The 22,079-nt window shown below is 31.4% G+C and overlaps 1 protein-coding gene across 4 annotated transcripts in view; it reads right to left on the reverse strand.

The window, feature by feature from the left end:
• Window positions 1-295: 295 nt before the first annotated feature.
• The window catches only part of LOC129948108 (dynamin), a 32,091-nt gene continuing 10,307 nt past the window's right edge, over window positions 296-22,079 (reverse strand). The window contains exons 3-16 of one of the 4 annotated variants that reach the window (XM_056058943.1): window positions 21,306-22,062; window positions 21,125-21,241; window positions 20,457-20,685; window positions 20,237-20,394; window positions 20,058-20,164; window positions 13,368-13,555; window positions 13,176-13,295; window positions 11,938-11,949; window positions 10,792-11,001; window positions 10,620-10,713; window positions 10,372-10,508; window positions 10,152-10,309; window positions 5,662-5,820; window positions 296-666 (exon numbers count right to left, since the gene is read on the reverse strand). In XM_056058943.1, coding sequence (XP_055914918.1) covers window positions 585-666; window positions 5,662-5,820; window positions 10,152-10,309; window positions 10,372-10,508; window positions 10,620-10,713; window positions 10,792-11,001; window positions 11,938-11,949; window positions 13,176-13,295; window positions 13,368-13,555; window positions 20,058-20,164; window positions 20,237-20,394; window positions 20,457-20,685; window positions 21,125-21,241; window positions 21,306-22,062 — 2,528 coding nt within the window. In that variant the 3' untranslated portion in view covers window positions 296-584. Of the gene's footprint in view, window positions 667-5,661; window positions 5,821-7,604; window positions 7,911-10,151; window positions 10,310-10,371; window positions 10,509-10,619; window positions 10,714-10,791; window positions 11,002-11,937; window positions 11,950-13,175; window positions 13,296-13,367; window positions 13,556-20,057; window positions 20,165-20,236; window positions 20,395-20,456; window positions 20,686-21,124; window positions 21,242-21,305; window positions 22,063-22,079 lie in introns of those variants that run through there. The other 3 variants (XM_056058944.1, XM_056058945.1, XM_056058946.1) reach the window with 3 other exon arrangements.

Genomic DNA, 22,079 nt, shown 5'->3' on the forward strand with positions numbered 1-22,079 from the left:
TTATTAAAAAAAACCCAAATTGGGTTGTTGCCTTAGTACAACAACTTTCCACTGGAAGTTAATTCCCAGAGTAAAGTCCCAGAAAAGGAAGCAGCAGAAGTTGCTGCAAAACTAAAATTAAAAATATGTGTCTATTAAACAAAGGTTATTTACCCTTAACTTAGTACACATATCCCCTTTTTAATCTATATCTTAAATGTCATTACAAACTTATAAGCTGACGTTATAGTTACCTTATAATTATACCAAAATCCACTCACTGTCCGTGATATTTTCTTCATCATTTAAGTTCCAATTTCTTTTGAATATTAATCGCTCTTGTTTTTATTTTCAATACATACATACATACATATTATCTAAAATTAAATACTAACAATAATTTTATTTCTTCACTGTCGATAATTTTAATTAATTAATTTATAAATTATTTTCTAGTTTCAATATTTTTGTTTCATGTTTTTATTTTTACAGTAAACGTATTATATTATTTTTATTTACAAAATAATGAAAGATGCTATATTCTTAAAAAAAATGTCATTTTTTATGATTTACACTTTAAATTTTGGTTTTGAGTATGATTGTACTTAATACGGTCTACCGTTGGTTTTCGCATTGCCATAATATGGTCGATCGGGTAGTTTTGGTGCGATATTTGGGCCAGGTCGACTAAAAATAAAAAAAAATAATAGAGTCAAAAATATAATAAAATAAAGAAAAAAAAGACGTCACAGATTCCAATCCCAGTCGAAATTTTCCAACGAATTTAAGCAAAGTTACTTTTTTATGCCAATGACATATCATAAAGCCTTCGATTCGAGGTAAAAATTCGATTTCGTTAGATTCTGTGAATAAAGACTTAAATAAAAAAACTTGGAATATATATTAAAATTCATGAAGCATAGTAGATCTTGTGCAGGAAAATTTAGTTCGATTTAGTCCAGCATAAAAGCAGAGTTTAAGCATTGAAAAGAGTTCTGCGATTAAAATATAGTACAAAGTATTTCAATGTTAATAGCACCGACAAATTCCCTAAGTTAGTTGTTATTAAATAACTGTAATTGTGCAGGTAAACTCAAAGTAAAGTGGATATTTTGATTTTGTGTGCACTTTTTTTATGCATTCAATGCGATATATATGCATTAATGCGATATATAAGTATTTTATGACGTTTTTTCAAAAGAGAGAAGAAAATTAGTTATTGAATTTCGTACCACTTGAAGCCATTAAATATATTGTAAAGTTACAGAAGTGGGGCTTATTCTTTATGTCCTATGCATGTAAAATCTATTGCGTTTTTAGGCAGCTGTTTTTTGTAATATTTGCCGTAGCCTTAAGGTGGCGTTGGAAGTTTATCATACAAGGTAAAGTAAAACGAAAAACTGCAGAAGCTAATGTCGCCGTAACCACTAGTCCCTGCCCCCATAAAAACCCACGAAAATAGTACTATAGGTCTTATATACAAAGATGTCACTCAGGTTTTGTTATTGGTACACGCATTCCTTTTTTTTTTGAAAAAAAAAAATATAGTTTCGAAAAATTTTACGTTTCAAACGAAATACAATGTAGCGGACCAGTAGTAAACCTATGTTTATCGCTTCTGAACTGCTTTTTTTGGCGATAAAAACAAATAACGTCTTAAAAGATTAAAATGTGATCACTTACAAAAAAACTTATTCCGTATTAATTAAGTTGAACTTTAAGATATCAAAACAATATAAGCTTAAGAGAACTAAATCCGGAATCTTTGATAATAAGAAATTTTAGATCTAGCTCAATCCTTAAAGTAGCAATAATATTTTAAAACCATAGCTTCAACTGTATTTTTTTGGTCAATACTGGCTTGTCAACACTTTCAAGAAAATCTTTAATTTTGAAAACCCCATTTTGTGTATTAAAACTGTTTGGCTCACTACATGTTTACAAAACCTTACTTTGGACTTAGCAATGATACACGACGACTCATCATCCATAATATATTATCAATTCATCATGCATTATGCATCAGATTATGTATTTATGAGTATCAACAAAAATTAACTCACCTTTTCCTTCCACCACCAATATTAAGCACTTCCAAAAATAATAATAACAAAGAAGAAAAAAGTCACAAACGGAAACAAATACATAAAATTAAAAAAAATCACAAAAATATATGTTTTGGAAGACAGAAACAATTAGTTGATTGTTTTTACAACTTAAATCAGTTAAAATTATTTATTATTTTTATTATTTCTTGTTGCTTTATTTTTGCATAACATAAATCTTAATTTCCAACATATTTCATCAGAAATTACATACATGCACGGTTTTTTCTTAAATTTTAACTTTTACTTAACTAAATAATATATTTTATTCTCATATACATTTATATAATGTATATTCTTTATATATATATATTAGGCATATTTACTGTTCTGAGTTGTTTTTAATTGCGTCGTCGTGTTTTTTATGTACTCTATGTATATTTATTTTTTAGCAAAGGTATTGGTTTTTTAGTTGTCTTTGCTGGAATGTATATACTTATACATTGTTTATAACATTATAAGTTTAATATAGTTATAATTTTTTGAGTACATATCATATATGAATATATATATGTATATATATATATATTATTAGTTGGAGTACCATCAAATGTCTTATACAAACTGTATGTATAATAACTATTCATCTTTTGTTTTTAACCTTTTCATGCTGAATATGGAGATTTTAGTAACTTGGGGAATCTTCTTAAAATCACTATTTCACTGTATATTATTTATATAATGTGTATGTAGGTATTTCATAAGTTTTCTTAAATTTAATTACATGATATTTTATTTTGTTTTTCTCTTTTATTTTTAAACAGCAATGATAGATTTAAATATTTGTATTTGAATTGATATTTTTAATAATTATTTTTCCTTTAAAATCTCATTTCATCCACAGTGAGATAGAGATAAAGAACGCAAAGAACTATAGTATGGTTTATTTATGTAACTTATTAAACCCTTTTACAGCTGGTTTATGTTATGTATATGTATGTTTGTATATAATATATAAATATTATCATATACATAAATATAGATCAAACATTTAATTTAAATTTCGTTTAACTTTATGAATACGGACATTTAGTATAATATATTGTGTTGTGGTAACTTAAAAACAATTAATATCATGGTTATACTTTAAGAGTAAAAGGCGTTTGAATTTTTATACATAAAGAGAGAAGCGATTTTTTGTTTGTCATATGGAAATGCATAAGCAAAAATTAAAGTTTCCAAAAATAAAATGTCATTATAAATCAGATACCTCAAATACAATAAGATGTCTTTTGTGTTGAACTTTCTAAGTTTTTTTATACATTGCTGCAGAGAGCAAATTGACAACCCATTAGTTCTTAACATTCAACAAAATATGCATAGAAATATCTGTAGGTAATATTTTCCACTTAAAGGTATATCATTTGAACTAAATACTAGGTGGTGAATATAAGGATAAGGCCTTGCTGGTATTTGATTTAGATCAATGAAAAAATAAAAACTTAACAAAATTTAAACACATCGGTCTTGTCATCTTGAATTGTATGTACTATCTTAAAAGCACCTTGAATTGGCACAACTCGAGTGAGTCTATTAATTTGCCTTAATTTATTGCAAACTGTACTAGCAGTAGCCACTGATAATAAATTCCTTGTTCTCAGCAGAACGGTTGTTTAAATAGACCAAAGCGTCTGTCGGAAACTGCATTTTTTTATCGATTTTAAAACACAAAGCTTAACAAAAAAAGAGCAGTCTAATCTATAGCAACACCATCCAAACGTACATATCAGCTTTCCCAAGTAAATATGCCGAGTAACACTTTAGGTATTAACTATAAGGCTTGTTCCAAACATTTTAGGTATAACACAAATTCCACAAATAATATGGATATGTTTAAACTTGAAAAGACCAAAATTAATCGATTATCATAGCTTAGCAGATTTAAAACAAGTTTTAACAACAAATAAAAGAAAAACTAATAATCGCTCATTTGCAAAGACAAGTGCAAACACATTAACATTTAGTGATTTTACACAATTGCTCAATATTATGTTTGCTTTTTTGTGTGAATATCATTACAACATACACTTTGTTTGGAATATTTTTTTTATTCATTGTGAATAAAAAAAGTCTTCATTTAAAAATATTTAGTTTTTAATTTCTGTTTAAGCAATTAGTTTGCAATAAACATGCAATTATAATGTTCTCCCTTTAAAAGCTAGGATTTTTATTTTTTTTATTTTTTCTTTAAGTTATAGAATTTTTAAAACTACTAAAAAACAACAACAAGCATTCTATATATTTTAATGAAGAAGAATTTAACTTTTAACTTGTATAATATATTAATTAATTAATAATGACAATCATACATGATAGTAATAAAACAAAATAATATAATTTTAAAGAATATGTTCATATAGGAATGTTACTTTTATTTATTTGTTTATGAATCAACAATTAGTATTCAAATATATTTCAAGGTAAGGACATTCTTGAGAAATTTTAGAAGATATGCATCCGTTAAATTATACGTATACATAAGTTTGTTTAGGTAGGACACTCAGCTTCGTTTCTTTTAAAATAGCAATAGTCTTTTAGCATAAAATCTTAAAACTTTAGCTTGAGTCATAGAAATATGAAGTTTTGCTTACAGTTATTAGAAACACTTCCAGGTTTATAATTTCAAATGAAACTGACAAAATGTTTTTCATTATAGTCCACCAAAGCTGAAGATGACAAATTTGTGAATTTACATACATTTGTATGTCTGACTTTAAGATTCACAAATTTGTGTACAGGAATGTCATTGTTTACAAAAAGAGGACTTACTACAAAAAGACAAAAATAAGTTGTTAAGGGGACATACCCCTATAGGCTCCTTCTTTTTGGGAACCCGAATTAAGATTAATCTCAGAGATAAGAGATGATATTTTAAGTTCAAGATATGACATTATTTCATTATTTATTAGAATGTAACCAAGAATGTCTTTACTATTTTTAATTGTACAAACAATATCGGTTTTATCATTATAAATATATTTGTATTCAAATTATTTTTCACTTAAAACCCTTCAACAATATTACTTTGAAAGTGAATTAAAAAAAAAAACTTACAAGTACAATTATGATTGCTTAACAGTTAATTAATCTTTTCATACTAAGTTGTGTGTATGTTGTGTATAAAAATCATTGAAAGAAATTAAGAAGAAAAAACAATTGTAAAATGCAAGCAGTGACTGGAGCAAAGGGGCTTCTTTATTTATTTTCATTTTTGTTGTAAATTTATCTATCATTGAGCCCTTCAATCTTCTTATGAATAAATATGTATGTTTTTGTATTAAATACTTATTTTGGTTTAAATTGAAAATTATAATACAATTATAAATACATTCGATTTTTTATGTACAAAAAAAGAAATTAAAATTAAAATGAAAATAAAAATATAATAAAAGAACAAAAGGCAAACAAAGTAACTTATTGATTTGTGAGATGTTAGACTTTTTTTTTAATAATACAATTCAAATAATCATGATATAAAAATGAAATCAAACACAAAAAAATCAATCAAAAAATATCAACAAAAGAAACGGACACAAACAAAATTTTATAAACAAAACAAACAAACATAAAAGTTTACTTGAATTTGCTGGCGAAGACACTAGATAACTCATTCATTGCTGCATTCGTAACAGCTTGTCCGACAGCTTGGTTAACTTGTTGTCTCATATGGGGAGGTACATATTGTTGTGCTCCAGATTGCTGTAAGACAGCGCCACCAACACTTCCAACAACACGACTATGGTATATAATACAATTATATATTTGGTTTTTAATTATAGGGATAGAACACACAATTGATTGTAAATACATATATAAAACAAAACAAAAATCGACAAAAGTACAGTCAGCCAAATTTGTACAAATAATAAAAATGATTTTATAATCATTTTTTATTTTGTATATGGATTAAAGAAAAACTAGGACAAATTAATTGATATATACATACATAAATACAAGGTCTTTAGATTCAATGAAGTCAAAAATTCTTAGGTAAAATTCAGCGTTTGAAAATAATACTTTTTGAGTTTTTTTAGTCAAAATTGTGTTGCATTCATTCCATTAGTAATATGACTTTTTTGTGTATGATCCGACGAAAAATGGTTAGTTCATGAAGTAGGTACAAACTTTTTATAGGAAAATTGTTTGGCGTAATTTAATTTAATTCTTACATACTTGAGTGATATTTATTTTTAGCAACGCCCGCTGTGATAATCAAAGGCCTAAAGCGCACACTCTTATTTAATGAACAAGATCCCAAAAATAAATTTAAAACAAAAAATGTTTAAACTGGTATACAAAAAAAGTAACAGTTACACCTTTGACTGACTGTACAAGTAGCTTAAACATAAAACAACATATATAAAACTAAAAAAAAATCGCAGTTTTTTGTTAAGATTACCAACATTCAAAGTATATAAATACCTGCCGACAGAGTCGAATTATAAATAAATTAAATTTTGAATGATGCACTCGTTTTAAATACATTTTTAATAGAACTTGACAATGATGTGGATTTATACCATAAATCAGATATAAAAAAAAGAAAACTTTATTAATTGAGTATTTGAAAACCCAACACTTCACACCCACGGATTGGACCAAACTAATCTAAAGTCACTTTCTTTTTACTTATTATTCGGAGAAATCCTCCATACTTGTTTTGAGCCAACGTTCTGTAACTCTCACTTTAATTAATTAGACTCGTTCGAAAAACGATGAAAACTATTTCTTTTTATCAAAATTTTCCTTCAAAAATTATGTTTACAAGAAGGTTGACATAACGCAAAAAGGTTTGATGCAGAAGAAGTATTATAAAACAAAATCATTTCACGTTTGAAATATAGAAAGTATTGAAAAACTTAAAATTTCTCACTCGAGACCGAAAAATTTGACAATCAAACAAAAAACTGCAATTACATATATACTTATATAATCTCTCTCAATAAATCCGCTTTTTTAAATAACATTTTAAACTACATAGTAAGACAATTTTACAAACAATAACTAATAAGAAAACCAACGAAATAACATACAAAATAAAAGTTAAAAAACAACAAAATATCACCCAGAGCCAAGTATGTTGTAATGAATTTTTTTCTTTTTTAAATGAATGATTATTTTCGATTTTTTACTATTCAATGTGAATAAATATAACATTATATTCTTTATATTTTTATTTTTCTTCTTTACTATTTCTTCGTTGCAAGTTGCGATCGTCTATTTTTGGAATAAATAAACCAATTAAACTTCTTTAGTTAAATAAAAACAAACAAAATAAATAGATATGCTTTTAAAATCAGCTAAACAAAAAAGAATCAAATAATTATGTTTAATTTGTTTATTCGTGTTTTTGGATTTTTGTATATATTTATATATATCTATATAAATGAAATTATAAATGTTTTACATTTCATTTTATTTCAATTTTTCAACAATATATTTAACATTCAAGTGCTTGTAATATTTAATAACACATTTATAAAAGGTACTTCAGTAAATTAATTTTACATTAACATTGATTAATAATAATAATAATTATAATTTAAACGACATTTGCATGATTTAATTAAACTTATAGTTTAAGCTAAAAATTTACTAGATGTTTTTAAGCGCAATACTATTTTTTTTTTAATTTTTATTGCAAAAGAAATGTAATCTTTCTTTTACAAAAAAGTATTTTTATTTATTAACATTACATATTTCTTTTTTTATTTAAGATTTTTGTAACATAATTTAGACTGATTATGAAGTTTGTTTAGTAATAGTAATTATTTTTCTATGTTTGCCGTTTGTGTTAGTTACAGTTGATGAATGGCTTAACGCCGTCTAAAAGTTGATAATTTATAAACCGACAACGTCATAGTTTAAAAAAATGTTATTTTGCAGTATAGACAGAATGGAAAGCAGAAATAATAGAAAGAGAATTTTGTTAGGACATATAATTGATATTTGTATGTTTTTTTTTTTCAATAGATTCCTTAAATAATATAAAACACAAATGAATACGGTTATGAGAAAGAACATATATTTACTTTAAAGTCAATCTAGAAAGCCTATACTTTAAATGCAATGTAAAGCCCCTACTAAACTATTAATACTAAATTTGTTCGTACCGAGTTCAATACTTCTAAGGTAACCTTTAAATCGAATAAGCGATTGAATATTATTTATTAAAATTTAGTCTTATTACTCTTAAAATAATTTAAAATCCATTAATAATCTACAAGCATTGAAAAGGTATTATGAGTGAACAAAATTTACATCACTACCTGGTTCTTAAGTACAATTGTTACAACTGAGGTACGACCAGTGTCGGCTAGATTTTTTTACTGCAAATAAAATTGCAATTTTCCAATGGGTTTGATGGCCTTAATTCAAATCCGACTTAAAAATTAATGTATCACATCAGGGTTGACAGATATTACTTTTTAAAATTCAAACAAAAAAAACTATATAATGCTTTTTGAGGCTATCTAAATTTATGAAGCGGCTTTTTTCAATAAAATCCTGATAGTTTTCTATAATCCTTTCCTTCATTAAAAAATTTAAGACTTAACTTAACTGAATTTCCAGAAACTGCTACTTTGTACTTTGCAGAATCGTCATAAATTTTTTTGTTAAAGAGACATTTTGACTTTAAACTCAGCTCTAAAAGAACCCTTTTTAAAAATCTGATGTGATAGAAAAATTTAATTTAGGGCATCTAAATAATATAAAAAAGGATTGTTTTCTTTGTGGGACAGAAAAAACGTAATTTTGTCCTCAAGTGTTCTTATTTATTTCAACATTTTAAGTACCAGTACAAAATGTGAATACTTTTTCTGGAATTGTACTGGTTGGTGTAATCGCTTCATGTCGACTTTGTTTTCAAAGATTCAACATCTTAATTGTAATCATCAAGATTCTTTGAAATTTAGGAAACATATCTAACTGCATTCTATGAAGGTCCTATCTTACGGTCCCCCTTTATGGTGAACTCATTATAGTGCGAAAATTGTGTAAAGGGGAATGAAGTTTTGAAATACCGATGTCCACGCACTGACAGAATTTAGTTGGTCTAAAAAAAGAATGCATCAAAGCTTCTAATTAATCGTAAAAAGTAAGTTTTTACATTCTTTCTTCCGGCGGGAAGAATTTTGTATTTAAATCCAAATATTAAGTTATGTATATTCAAATAATTTTTATTATTATTTGGGGCAGTTTATTTTCTAACACAACAAAACCTTTATCGTACAAATGAGGATTTAAATTCTTTAATTTCAATTAAATAATACAAATTATAAACCTAAGCTATGCTAAATCATTTAGCTGTAAAATTCGTTAAGTTTTTTAGGCTAACTTACAACAATTTATAAAAAAAGAAAAAGTAACAATAAAAGAAAACGTGTTAAAAATTATTCCAAAATGTTAAATTTTCGTGTTTAAACCCAAAAATTTAGTGTATGATAGATTTTTAAATATCACAAGATAAAAACGAAAAAATAGTTTAGTTTTTGTTTGCAAAATTGTCTTTGTGATCATATCGCTCGCTTTATCGATTCTCTAAAGGATACCTTTTGAACTCACTTAATAAAAAAACAAGTAAAAGCATAAACAACTATGTTATGTAAAATGACATTTCATTTTTCTGCAATTTTTGAACTCAAAATGCACATTTCAATTTATTAAAGTAGTTTCATTTAACTGAAAGTGATCTGTTAGGGCATTTCACTTTCAATTATTTAAAAAACTTTTGGGTTCTTATATATAAGACCAATGCTCAACAAAAAGGATTCAATATTCTGACATCAACTTGCTTAAATGGATTAACCGCGCTTTGAAGCGTGATTTAATTAAAAAAATCAAGCGTGAGAAAATAAGTGCTTACTTATAGTGCACGCGCACATCACAATAAATGAGCGTGACATTTACAATCCTTTTTGAGCTTTGTGCATAATATAAAAAAATAGATTTTTTTCGTTTTGTTCTTCTAAATACAGATATACATAATCCACCCCCATTAAGAGAGATTTGTTTAATGTAACCAATAAATATTTTTTTTAAATAAAGAATACAAAATGTACTTACGATGGAATAAGTGGGGCTGGAAGAGCTTGACCACCAGGTCGACCACCAGGCAAAGGTGGTGCACCACCGCCAGGTCTATTGGGGATAGCTGGGGCTGGTCGCCCACTTGCTGGTGGTGGTGGTGGTCCACGACCTCCAACAGAGCCTCCCAAAGAGCCCTAAGAATGGATGAAACATATTATATTATGAAAATAATACAAATTATTGTTAACTAATTTACCTGTTGCTGGGGTGCTGGTTTCCTTGGACCACCGGGACTAGGCGGTGATAATCTTGGATTATCTAAGCCACTTGGAAGCCAATCGTTTTTGACAGGTGGCGGAACTGGTGTTGAAACTGTGGCCATCGATACATCACCTAAAATAATAATCAATATTTATTATTGTAAATAGAGAAATTATTTTAGTATCAATTTATGTTACTCTGAAGTTAATTGATATTAGACAAAGTTGTAATTGTTTTACATACCAATGATTCGGAGAGCTTCTTTGCAAGCGTGGTACATTCGAAGCATTTCTTCTCGTCTCACTGCTGATTCCGCACTCTCTTCCATCATTTGTGCCTTAAGATAAGATTAAAAAAGTGATGAATTCATTAATATAAAACGGTGTTGTAGATATATTAATAATAAATATATTACTTGATCTCCAGATGCATACAAGTGTGCCAACAGTTCACCATTAATAAAGTCTTTAGCATTATTTATGATAAGCATCATAATAGCTTTTGGTACCATGTCACGTGTTGTCTTTGTGACAATTTTCATATATGAATCCACCAAATTACGAATTGTTTCCACTTGACGTTCCAATTGTGGATCCATTGATGTTGTTTCACATTCACTTGAATCCTGAATTTTAAAAATATTCATTATTATAAAGCTTACCTCATACATTTAATAACTTTTTTAATATTTGTTAACTATGTAGATACAAATTTGTAGCCGTGTGTAGTAAGAATACAATTTTTTGTTTTGTTTTGAACAACATTAACCATATCGAAAATTATTAAAAGAAATTTATAAGAGATATAATTGTATTTATATTTTCGATTAACTACAAGAAAATATCAACTAGTTATAAACTTTTTTGTAAAGATAAAGAGTTTAAGTTAGTTAACTCGAAAAAAATTGTAACATTTAAAATTGTTATTTTTTTAGAAGTAGTATGAATGTAAAAATGTTTTATTAAATGACCAACTACTAAAATCTTAGTATATACAAGAATTCTTGCAACTAGGTATACAATTTGTGAGTTTGGAAGCAGAGCGAGTGATTTCAACAAAAAAATATACTTTTTCTCAATTTAATTTTCAAAAGGAAGCCAAAAACCAAACTCATTTTTCAATGAAAAAAAAACCAATACCAACACAATATGAATGCTTTAATAAAACCCTGTTGGTGTTAGAGCAGAATTGATGATAACGATATTTCAAAAGTTTTATCTTATTGATATAAACATTTTTTAAACAAATTTTAATGATTGAAAACCTCATTTTGTATTAGTCTATTTTAATACTAACAATTTCTAATTGTTGTCTGAGGTTTTCAGTCATTAATTCAATCAAAACATTTTAATCAACAAATTCACTTTCTAACCCCAATTATTTAAGTCCAATAAATTCAATTTCCAAAAAATAAAATAAAACATAAACAATCATCCAAATTAATTCATATAAAGGATTAAAGGAGATTAAGATAAGACAATGAAATAAAAACCTTGCCAATAGTTAAAAAAAAATTAGATACACAAATGTTTGGCAAACAAAAGTTAAAAATGAAACAAACCTCTTGTCCATCCTGTATGATTATAAAAGAAACATGATTATTCACATTTTAATTGTTACATAATTCACAACTTTATATTTTTGTATTTATATTATTATTAAAAGGTTTCGGTTTTCTAGTTTTTTTTTTTTTTTTGTTTCAAGTAATATTCAATGTTGTTTTAGAAACGAAAATCAGAACTAATATCGATATGTGCGTTTATTTAATTTAACTTAGAATATTTCTGTATCAATATCATGACGTACGTAACATTAACACAAAAGTAAAAAGACTGACAAACTAAAATTTAGTACCATTAAGATTTTAATTACCAGCTCGGATCATATATTGCTTGTTTTGAAAGATTAAAGGTAAATATGAATCGATAAATTCAAAAAAAAAATATGTAAATAATCAAAGCTATGGATTATAGGAGTAAATCACTTAAGGTAAGTAAAATACTTTAAGAAAACTGTTTGTTCTAAACAAGTTATGTTATCAGCCACTGTATTTCTATAAAAAAATAAACATTAAAGTAAAAGAGAACCTTGATTGAAGAGTTTATGTATGGAGAATGGTATGGTTTCTAGGTCTTATCCACTCCAGTCTCTACCCTTAATTCCCTATCTAAATAAACTGAGATTTGAAAATGTTTAAGACAAATAATTGATATATTAATTGGCCTACTTTTTTTTAAGCTAGTTACTTATTTTTTAGAAAACTTATTAAGAAACTCAAAGAGAGTATTATTTTAAAAAATAAATAAATACGCTATGAGATTTATTATTATTATTATTAGATTTAACAAAACAATGTGGCGAGCCTAATGCATATATGCATGTATATGGATTTAACCGAGGCTGAGCCTTTCTTAAAATTACTTTGTTCGAGTTTTTTGTTGATTTTATGAAAATGTATTATTTTTAAGTCAGTAAAATATATTAATAATTTATTTAGTATTTCAATATCTCACTTAAAGCCTCCTATTTATTTGTTTTTTTCTTTGAATACACTTCTATGATTGATTATTCTAGACTATCTACTAAAACCTATATTTGTAGATTCAGCACATTCTACAAACGATTCTTTAAGACGGAGATATTCGAGTACACTAACTCAAAAAAAAAAACGTCAAAGGAAAAGGATTAGAGGACATTGAATGAACAAATAAAACAAAAATAAATAAACAATACTTTAACTTCGTACGACAATGAGTGACGAAACGAAAACAGATGCCATGAAAATTTATAAAGTCTTACCTCATCGCCATTTTCTTGTGACACATCCTTTTCTGGATAAACACCAGCACGTAAAAATGATGCTTTCCACGAATCCACTTCGTCAACATTCTCACAAGACAATTCCAATTGTTTATAATCCTTCATGAGTATAGATTCATTTGTTAAATAAATATAATACGTTTTTAACTTAGCATGAGCGATGAAAATTACCTTGTAAACATTGCGACCATCAGGACTGAACAATGCAAAAGTGTGACGTCTGGACATAAATCCTTGTTCGATGTCTCTGAGCTTTAATCCATCAAGGGGCAACATGAATTTCTTTTCTTTTTCATCTTCATCCTTAAACCAGGAAATGCTCTCCGATGTAAGGACAAACCAATATGGCCGGGAACCACCTGTATACCCATACAAACAAAAAAACAAAGCATTGGTATTGGCTGGCGGGTTCAAAATACAGATAGGGTTGGAAAACTAATCGATTTCGTTGTATATTCTAAATTACAATAACAAGGCAAGCACTTTCTATCATGCACATAAAAGATAGATTGCCACAGGCTTAGAAAACGCCAGTACAGGTGGCATGGTTTTTTTAGTTATTAATATTTTTTATAAACTTTGATGTGTGCAACCAACAGCGGTCAATGTTATCAAACTGAGATCCTTAATTCTAAATGAATGAGGAAAGGACACTCGAGTATGAGTCCTCTTTTTCAAACTTCTACTTGGGTAAGTATTTTTATTGCTATTCTAGGTCAATGGATGTGTATATTTGCATTTACGACAATTCTGGATTAGTTTTGTCATGATTTTTTTGTTCTATTCAAGGCACAATAGACTTAATTTTGGTTCACTATAAGGGTGAAATAAATGAGTTTTAAAGAGAGAGATATTTCGTTAATAATGGTTTTTGTTGTTCTTTGCCAGGTGCTCTTGATCTAAATATGAAAGTGAAGTGTGCATATTTGTGTACTTGTTTTTTATTTTAAGAGTTTTAAGAAAAATGGTAGTGCATTATTATTATGACATGTCTCCCACGTAAATTATAATGTAAATGTTTTAGTTATTCAGCTGCACGGAAGACGAAAGACGGTAACGCTTAAATCACCTTGAATATTTTATATTTTTAAAGAATAATGTATCCAGATCTTCGGATGCCTTGGCAGGGTACATCTTATCTTCTGCCTTTCCCAGGTGTATCGGCTCTGCCGGGGCTTTCCTCTTTTTTCCGACCAACTCGTGAGACCAACAATCAAAAAACTTTTACAAAATGGACGAACTAGACATGACAAACGTAGAACCATCCACAGACTTGAAGGATGAACTCTTGGCCTCCAGCCAGAAGACCTTGAATTGGAGCTCATTTAGCGCTGGTAGTTCCAGCACTTGTGACCAACCCAAAACCAAAGGAAGTATAGGTAGTGCTATTCATAGCACTCCTATACTTCCTAAACCGTATACAAAACCGAAACCATCGAGTAGCAGTGTAACTCGAGGAACCAAAAAACCATCGGAAGGCTCTCTTCTCAGTAACCGCTTCAAAACGGCCTCTCACATTCTTGCCAAGATTGCCAAAAATGAAGAGACCGGAGTGATTCATGAGAGGGACGCCCAAGATAAAATAAAGTACCAGAAGGTTGTTGATGAATACAACAACCTTCTGGCCAGCCGTTAAGCGAAACAGATCTCAGGTAGATATCTGCACGTCTCAGGAAAACAGCAAGCTTGACGACCGGACAAAGCTAGTGAAATCACCATCTTCTGGAGCAGCGCAACTGCTTACTCTTAGTGAGGTTGTTAGGGATGACCTCCATGTAGCAGTTGTGGATGAGCTCTCCACAAAAAGCAAAGGTCTGCTGAACGTGTGGAACTCTATCGAGGGCAAGCTCTCTGAGATGGTGTTTTCATACTATATCAAACAGTGAGGGCCCCAACCCTAGTTTTGACTCTGGCGAGATGCTCACGGGGTATAGGGTAATTAAGTGTGCGGACAGGTTTTCTAGGGATTTCCTTAGTGAAAGCATTGGGAGGGCTTGAAGCTCAAGCTTATCCCAGCTAAGGACATCCCTAGACAACCGAAGGCTTGCATTTGGTTGCCGCTCATGAGCATAAAGTCAAGCGGACAGAACCTGATCCGCGGTCTTCAGAGGCAAAATCCGCTAGTTCTGAGGATTAGCGAGGAGAGTCTAGGGGCTCTCGAAAAGGCCGAGTACAAACTTAGTTTTGGCATAAGGAATGCTAAGATTAAAATTCTGCAGAGTCGGGGAACAGACACCGACAAAGCTGATGACAAGGTTGACGATGTTATAAGCGCAGTCGAGATCAACAGCGAGTTGCCGGGCCCCAGCTCTGCAGCTAAAAATAATTAAAAACGCGCTGAAGGTAATCCAGATTTATCTGAAGCATTCTAAGCGTGCTTCAGATAATCTGAGAGATTTCCTTAGGGAGGAAAACTTCGACATTGGCGTTATCCAAGAACCGTGGATAAACGGCCTCAAGGTGCGAGGCCTCCAAGACAACCAATACGACCTCTTTTATAAAACCGCAGATCAAGACCAAGGTAATCCCAGAACTTGTATTTTAGCTAAAAAACATTTAAAAGGTTTTTTATGTCCAAATTTTAGCACTCCCGATCTGACAGTTGTCAGATTTGAAGATAAGAATGCACAGGGTTTGCTGTTGGCCTCTTTTTACTCTGTCCATAATGCACCATCACCTCCGGAGGAGGTATACAAAATCATAACCGAAGCTAAAATCAAAAAGGCAAACCTTCTGATCGGAGGCGATGCAAATGCTCGGCACACCCTTTGGGGAAGTTCTGAGATCAACGAACGAGGTGAGTCTCTTTTTGATTTTATTATTGAAAATAATATGACCATTTGTAAAAGAGGCAATACTCCCACTTTCGTCTCTCCGAGCTCGGAAAATTATGATGGATGGGAGGATGTGCTTGATGTTACTTTAGTAAACAACCGTAATTTATTAGTGGAGAATCGGAGAGTTTCCCCTTTGAATTCGTTTTCGAATCACATGTGGATTATTTTTCAAATTAATTTCGAGTCGAAAAACCCTCCGCATTATAAAAATCCCAAAAGAACTGACTGGACAAAATTCAGTCAAATTGATTATTCCAAACTAAGCAACTTACCGAATCTAACTGAATCGATAGGAGACCTTGAATCAAAGGTGAAAACCTTTGAAACTTCTATAAGTAAAGCTTTTAGAGTCTTTTGCCAAGTTAAATAGCCGTAAAACCCTTCCTTCTTGGTGGAATGAAGAACTGTCCAGTCTTAGAAAAATGACGAGGACAATTTTCAATATCTGCCACAAACATAAGTTTTACCAATCGTATAAAGACTCTCTTCAAATTTACAAGCAAACTCTGTCATCAGTCAAAAGACAAGGCTGGAGAGAATACTGTCAATCAATCGAAGACATAAAGGACTCCGCAAGGCTCAGCAAAATTTTATCGAAGGAACATTGTTATCCTTCATTTCTAAAAAAGCCTGATGGAACATGGACAGCCTCTCTAGCCGAATCTCTTGAGCTACTGATGAAGACGCACTTTCCGGGTTGCGAGAGTGATAACCCCGAACCGCTTGAAACCACAGAGTTAAACGTAGCTCATGTGGAGCAAGTCAATTCCGTTATAACTAGAGAAAATATTTTGTGGGCCATCAATACTTTTTCTCCATAGAAATCCCCAGGCATGGATGGCATACTGCCAGATATGCTTTAAAAGTTGCATGACGTGGCAGCTCCATGGCTGCAACAAATTTTCAAAGGATGCCTCCTTCTCAAACATATGCCCATGTCGTGGAGACAGGTCAAAGTAGTTTTGATCCCGAAAGTGGGTAGGCGAGGTCACGAATCCGCGAAGGATTTCAGACCAATAAGCTTAACATCTTTTGTGCTTAAAACCTTGGAACCCATTTTTGAATACCATATTAGAGAAATCCTAGTTGGACGACCTTTCGAAAGCTATCAGAATGCTTATCTTAAGGGCAAATCTACGGAGACTGCCCTCCATGAGGTAGTGCGTACTGTAGAACAAACAATCCATTATAAAGAATTTACTCTTGCCACCTTCCTTGACATAGAAGGTGCTTTTAACAACGTCCTTACCGAATCCATAGAGGAATTGCTAGTTAAGTTCGGTGTTGAAGACTTCATTCGAGAATGGATTATTTCCATGCTCAGTGGTAGGAAGATCGAGCCACTCTAGGCAATACAATCGCAACAAAACACGTGAGTAGGGGAACACCCTAGGGTGGTGTCCTTTCGCCTCTTCTATGGCTTCTGGTTACGGATACAATTCTCGTTAAATTAGAGAGATGTGGAGTAAAGCCGGAGCTTATGCGGATGATTTGGTGCTATTGGTATCAGGAAAGTACACCTCTGTGATTAGTGAAATCACGGAGTCAGCTTTGAAGAAAGTTAGCAGCTGGGTCACGAGTTGTGCACTAGGAGTTAACCAAAGTAAAACTGAACTGTTGCTCTTTACCACCAAAACAAAAGTACCGCCCTTCACGCTACCTCGACTCAACGGTCAAATCCTATCATTGTCTTCCAGTGCAAAATATTTGGCAGTTATACTTGACCCTAAACTAAACTGGAAACTAAATATTAAAGTACGGGTTAAGAAGGCATGTGTTGCCTTCTACGCCTGCAGCAAAACTTTCGGAAAAAAGATTTTATGGACGTACACAGCCGTAATACGTCCAATCTTAACATATGGGTCGATTGTGTGGTGGCCTGCTCTTAGCAAAGCCTTTAATATTGATAAGCTAAAGAAGGTTCAGAGAACAGCTTGCGTGGGCACCACAGGGGCCATGCGTACTTGCCCAACGGACGCCTTAAACGTTCTTTTGTATCTTCTACCAATCGACCTTTTTATTAAATACTTAGTTTCCTGCACGCTTATAATGCTGAAGGAATCAAACAGCTGGTTGTCAAAACCTTATGGTCACAGCAAACCAAACGAAATTTATTCCCTCAGATATTATCTCGGTAGACACTGACTACTGCACTCCTACTTTGAGCCTTAGTAAGGGTTTTAAGGTTATTTTCCCATCCAGAGAAGATTGGGAGGATAGGTTTCGACAGAACATCTTTACTGACGGCTCAAAGATGGAGTGCGGAGTTGGTTCTGGAATCTTTTCTGAGTCCCTAAATGTAGCTAAATCCTTTAGGCTTCCTGACTTTGGTAGCGTTTTTCAGGCTGAACTGCTGGCAATAAGGGAGGCATGTAAGATACTTTAACAAAGCCCAAACCAAAACCGAAATGCGGCCATGTCTGTAAATATGGCCGCATTTCGGTTTTGGTCAGGCAGCTGTCAAAGCCATTAACTCGGCCACATCCTCATCTAAATTGGTCCAGAAATGTCGCGATGAACTTGCGAGCCTGGATATTAACCTCGGTGTCACCCTGATCTGGGTTTCGGGCCATAGTGGTATCGTGGGAAATGAACGGGCTGACGAGCTAGCCAGGCAAGGATCGGCTCTTCATAGCTCACTTGCGGAAAGGGTTAACATTCCTCTTGGTGCTATGAAGGGTAAAATCTTTTCTATCTACCAAACTGAATCAAACCGAAGGTGGAGCAATTTACCCAACTGCATTATATCTAGGAAGATATGGCCCACCTATAATAAAACCCGTACAAACGATCGTCTTTGCAGGCTAAGGCAAGACATAGCCAGGATTGTTGCGGTTTGTACCGGACATTGGCCTATAGGAGTTCATGCGGAGAAGTTGGGTATCTCCTACAACACCTTTTGCCGTAGTTTTAGTGACCAAAGAGAAAGTGAAACGATAATCCATTTCCTATGCAAATGTCCTGCTTTGGAAAACACTAGAATAAAATACTTTGCAAAAGCATCCTTTCACGAACTTGATGAGCTATCTGAGACAAAGATTAGAAACCTAATCTTTTATCTCAATGCGACAAAATGGATCTAAAATAATCTCTATAAAGCTTCTCTATAAATCTTTCCCTTTCTATCACAGGTCAAACGAGTTTTGGGTATCAAAACGGCGGACTTCTGCGCTAATTGGATTTCAGGCTAGGTTGTCTTGAGATCGCCATTTCTACCTACCTACCTATGCAGATCTTCAAATGATGTTTTTTATTTAAGGAATTTAAATTTGTAAGTAAATTTGTGTCGAAATTATGGATTTAAACTTTTTCTTTTGCTTCCAAGACGTAATCGTGGGTACTTGTTTTTTAAGAGGCAGTACACACAAAGATGGCATGGGCTTTTAGGGCCCAACAGGCAACAGTATATGCTTCTAAAATACCGCTATTTTCAATTTTTCGTAGTCCTAATATTTTGAATCGAAATTATTTTTTTAAATAAAATTTAGATTGCGTTTTTTATTTGATCTGTTCAAAATGCAAACACATCAATTGATATTTTCCAACAAAAATCACATAAAATGAATCGTGCTTAATGCATATACAATATTTTTATGAACTGGAAAACATACAACATGCACAATTTATAAAGGGTGGACTGCACACAGTATAACAAAAAACCATGAAACCTTCGACTAGCAGGAAAATGCAAATATAGAAGACAGGACATCAATACAAACCAAGAATTCGGGGCAAAAAACTCATCAACTCTACAAAAATTAAAATAAGAAAAATAAAATAAAACATAAACAGAAAAACTCAAAAAACAAAGAGAAAAATCTATAAACTTGGAGAATAAAAAAGAAAATCATGCTTTTCTCTAAAACGACGTGAAGCAAATAAGATGGGATAAAAGTATTCTAATTTTCACAAATAAATGTCAAGTGAGTGTGCAAAAACACGTTTTAGTGTTCTAAAACCGTTTAGTAAAACGTATTCCCCGTTTTCAATATGTCTAAGAATGGACATTTATTCGAGGACTTACCTTTCATAATTCCCAAGTTCTGAATGACCATATGTCCTTTTCGAATTACTTGATTTCCAAGCGCTCGCGTGCCTGTCTTATTGGCATTTTCCGATTTACTTTGAGCACTATATGGGAAAAAAAAATAAAACAATAAACACACGCTTACAAAAACAAAAAAAAATTCCACAAATACTCACTTTGCGAATCCAATAAAATCTTCATGATTGGTGTTCATGTAAGCCAACTCAAAATCAATGAGCAAGAGTATTTGTTCTTTGCAATACTGTTCACGTTGGCGGATATGTGCGGCAATAATACTTTCAGTCACCTCACGTAATCTTGGATAGCGAGACATCTTTAAATGAAGATAAAAAGAATTTTGTTTATTGATATACAAAACAGGTGCATTAGGAATACCTTATCAGTGCACATGCGTACAACAGTTGATAGCTCAAGTACGACTAGATCAACACACTTTATCACTGGTTCCTTAAGTTGGGATATTTGGCGTTTAACAATTGCCTCAAAAGCCATGTCAGGTGTGAAAAGGCCAACACGAATACCATGAATATTCCGAATGGCAAATGATATTTCACGGCGGAGTTCCTTTTCGTCACAAGACATTTTTACAATTTCAAAACGTAGTCTGTAAAAAGTTTTAAAAGACAAATTTACTAAAATTGTAAGAAAGTGGATTAAGAAAACGTATTTCGTTCTAATGTTTTGAACATACTCCAAAAGAAGTAAGATTAAAATGGTAGTGTTAAACAGGATTTACATTTCATTTTTTTTTTAATCAGCTGTCAACTGGGGTAGACACAAAACAAGTTGACAAAACGTGATTAAAGATTTGCAATAATAATAAATAAATACATTAAATTGTTATCTCTCTGGCATAAAGGATAAAAAATAAAACAACATGCTAAAGCTTAATTATAACTCGAGGTTATCAAAATCACAACTAACTTGATCTGGACCAAAACCAAAAATACAGTTGATCAATCGTATGTTTCTTTTTTTTAATGTTCAAACAAATGTTTTAAAAAAATTCCTTGATTTGTATAGTTTTTAAAACTCAAGCATACCGTTCATGGAAGATTCGATTGATCTTAGCACCTCCAGATAGTTCATTGGTGTTAACAAGCGCCGAACCTGAACCTTCAATTGTTCTCTCAAAATCGGACTGCAACTGCTGAATCATTCTTTAATAGTTTGATAGATTATATGATTAACTTCTTATACAAAAAAAATATATATTAAACTTACTGCAGCATAGCTTTGGTTTTAATACTTGGATCATCAGGCCTAAAGTGTTTGAACTGCTCAACATCTTTCTCAAGAGTTAACATTTGTTTTTGTAATTTATCTCTCAAGCCTGGCAATGTATCTCGAATATGATTAGTCAATTGCTGATTAAGCACACGTTGAAGATATGGTGTTCCCAAACGATCGGCCATGTGTCTATAAGATGGATGACTAAGGAAAAACTTTCTTTCTCCCGATAGAGCAGCATGAATATCCTTTCGGCCATCAATATCCTTTTGAGAACGATTAACCACGCCAATGTAGCCTCGCCTTAGGGGAAGTAATTTGTTCTCCAAAATATCTCTTGCATCTGTACCTTCGTCCATCAAATCCAATTTAGTGATCACACCAATCGTACGAATACCCTGAGGATCAACCTCTTTAGCTAATTTTAAAGCATCTGAATTTGCCAAATCTGTATTGGCTGGTGTTACAGCCAAAATCAGACAGGTTTCCTTGCGAATAAATTGGAAGATCATTCCTTTGATTTGTTGTTCAATATCGGCTGGCTGATCACCGATTGGAACCTTTGTCAGACCAGGCAAATCAATCAGGGTCAAGTTGAGCACATGTGGTGAGTACACCCGCAGGTTAATGGGAATGTTTGAAATTCCCTTATTGCTTCCGGTTACACGATCAGTTTCAGCTTCAATTTCACTCCGAATTTCATTAAAGTCGGTAAATTTTTTACCCTTGCAATGTAGAAACTCTCCATATTCTGCAATTAAAAAAATA

This window comes from Eupeodes corollae, chromosome 2 (genome assembly GCF_945859685.1).
Source record: "Eupeodes corollae chromosome 2, idEupCoro1.1, whole genome shotgun sequence".
In the NCBI taxonomy this organism is placed as follows: Eukaryota; Metazoa; Arthropoda; class Insecta; order Diptera; family Syrphidae; genus Eupeodes; species Eupeodes corollae.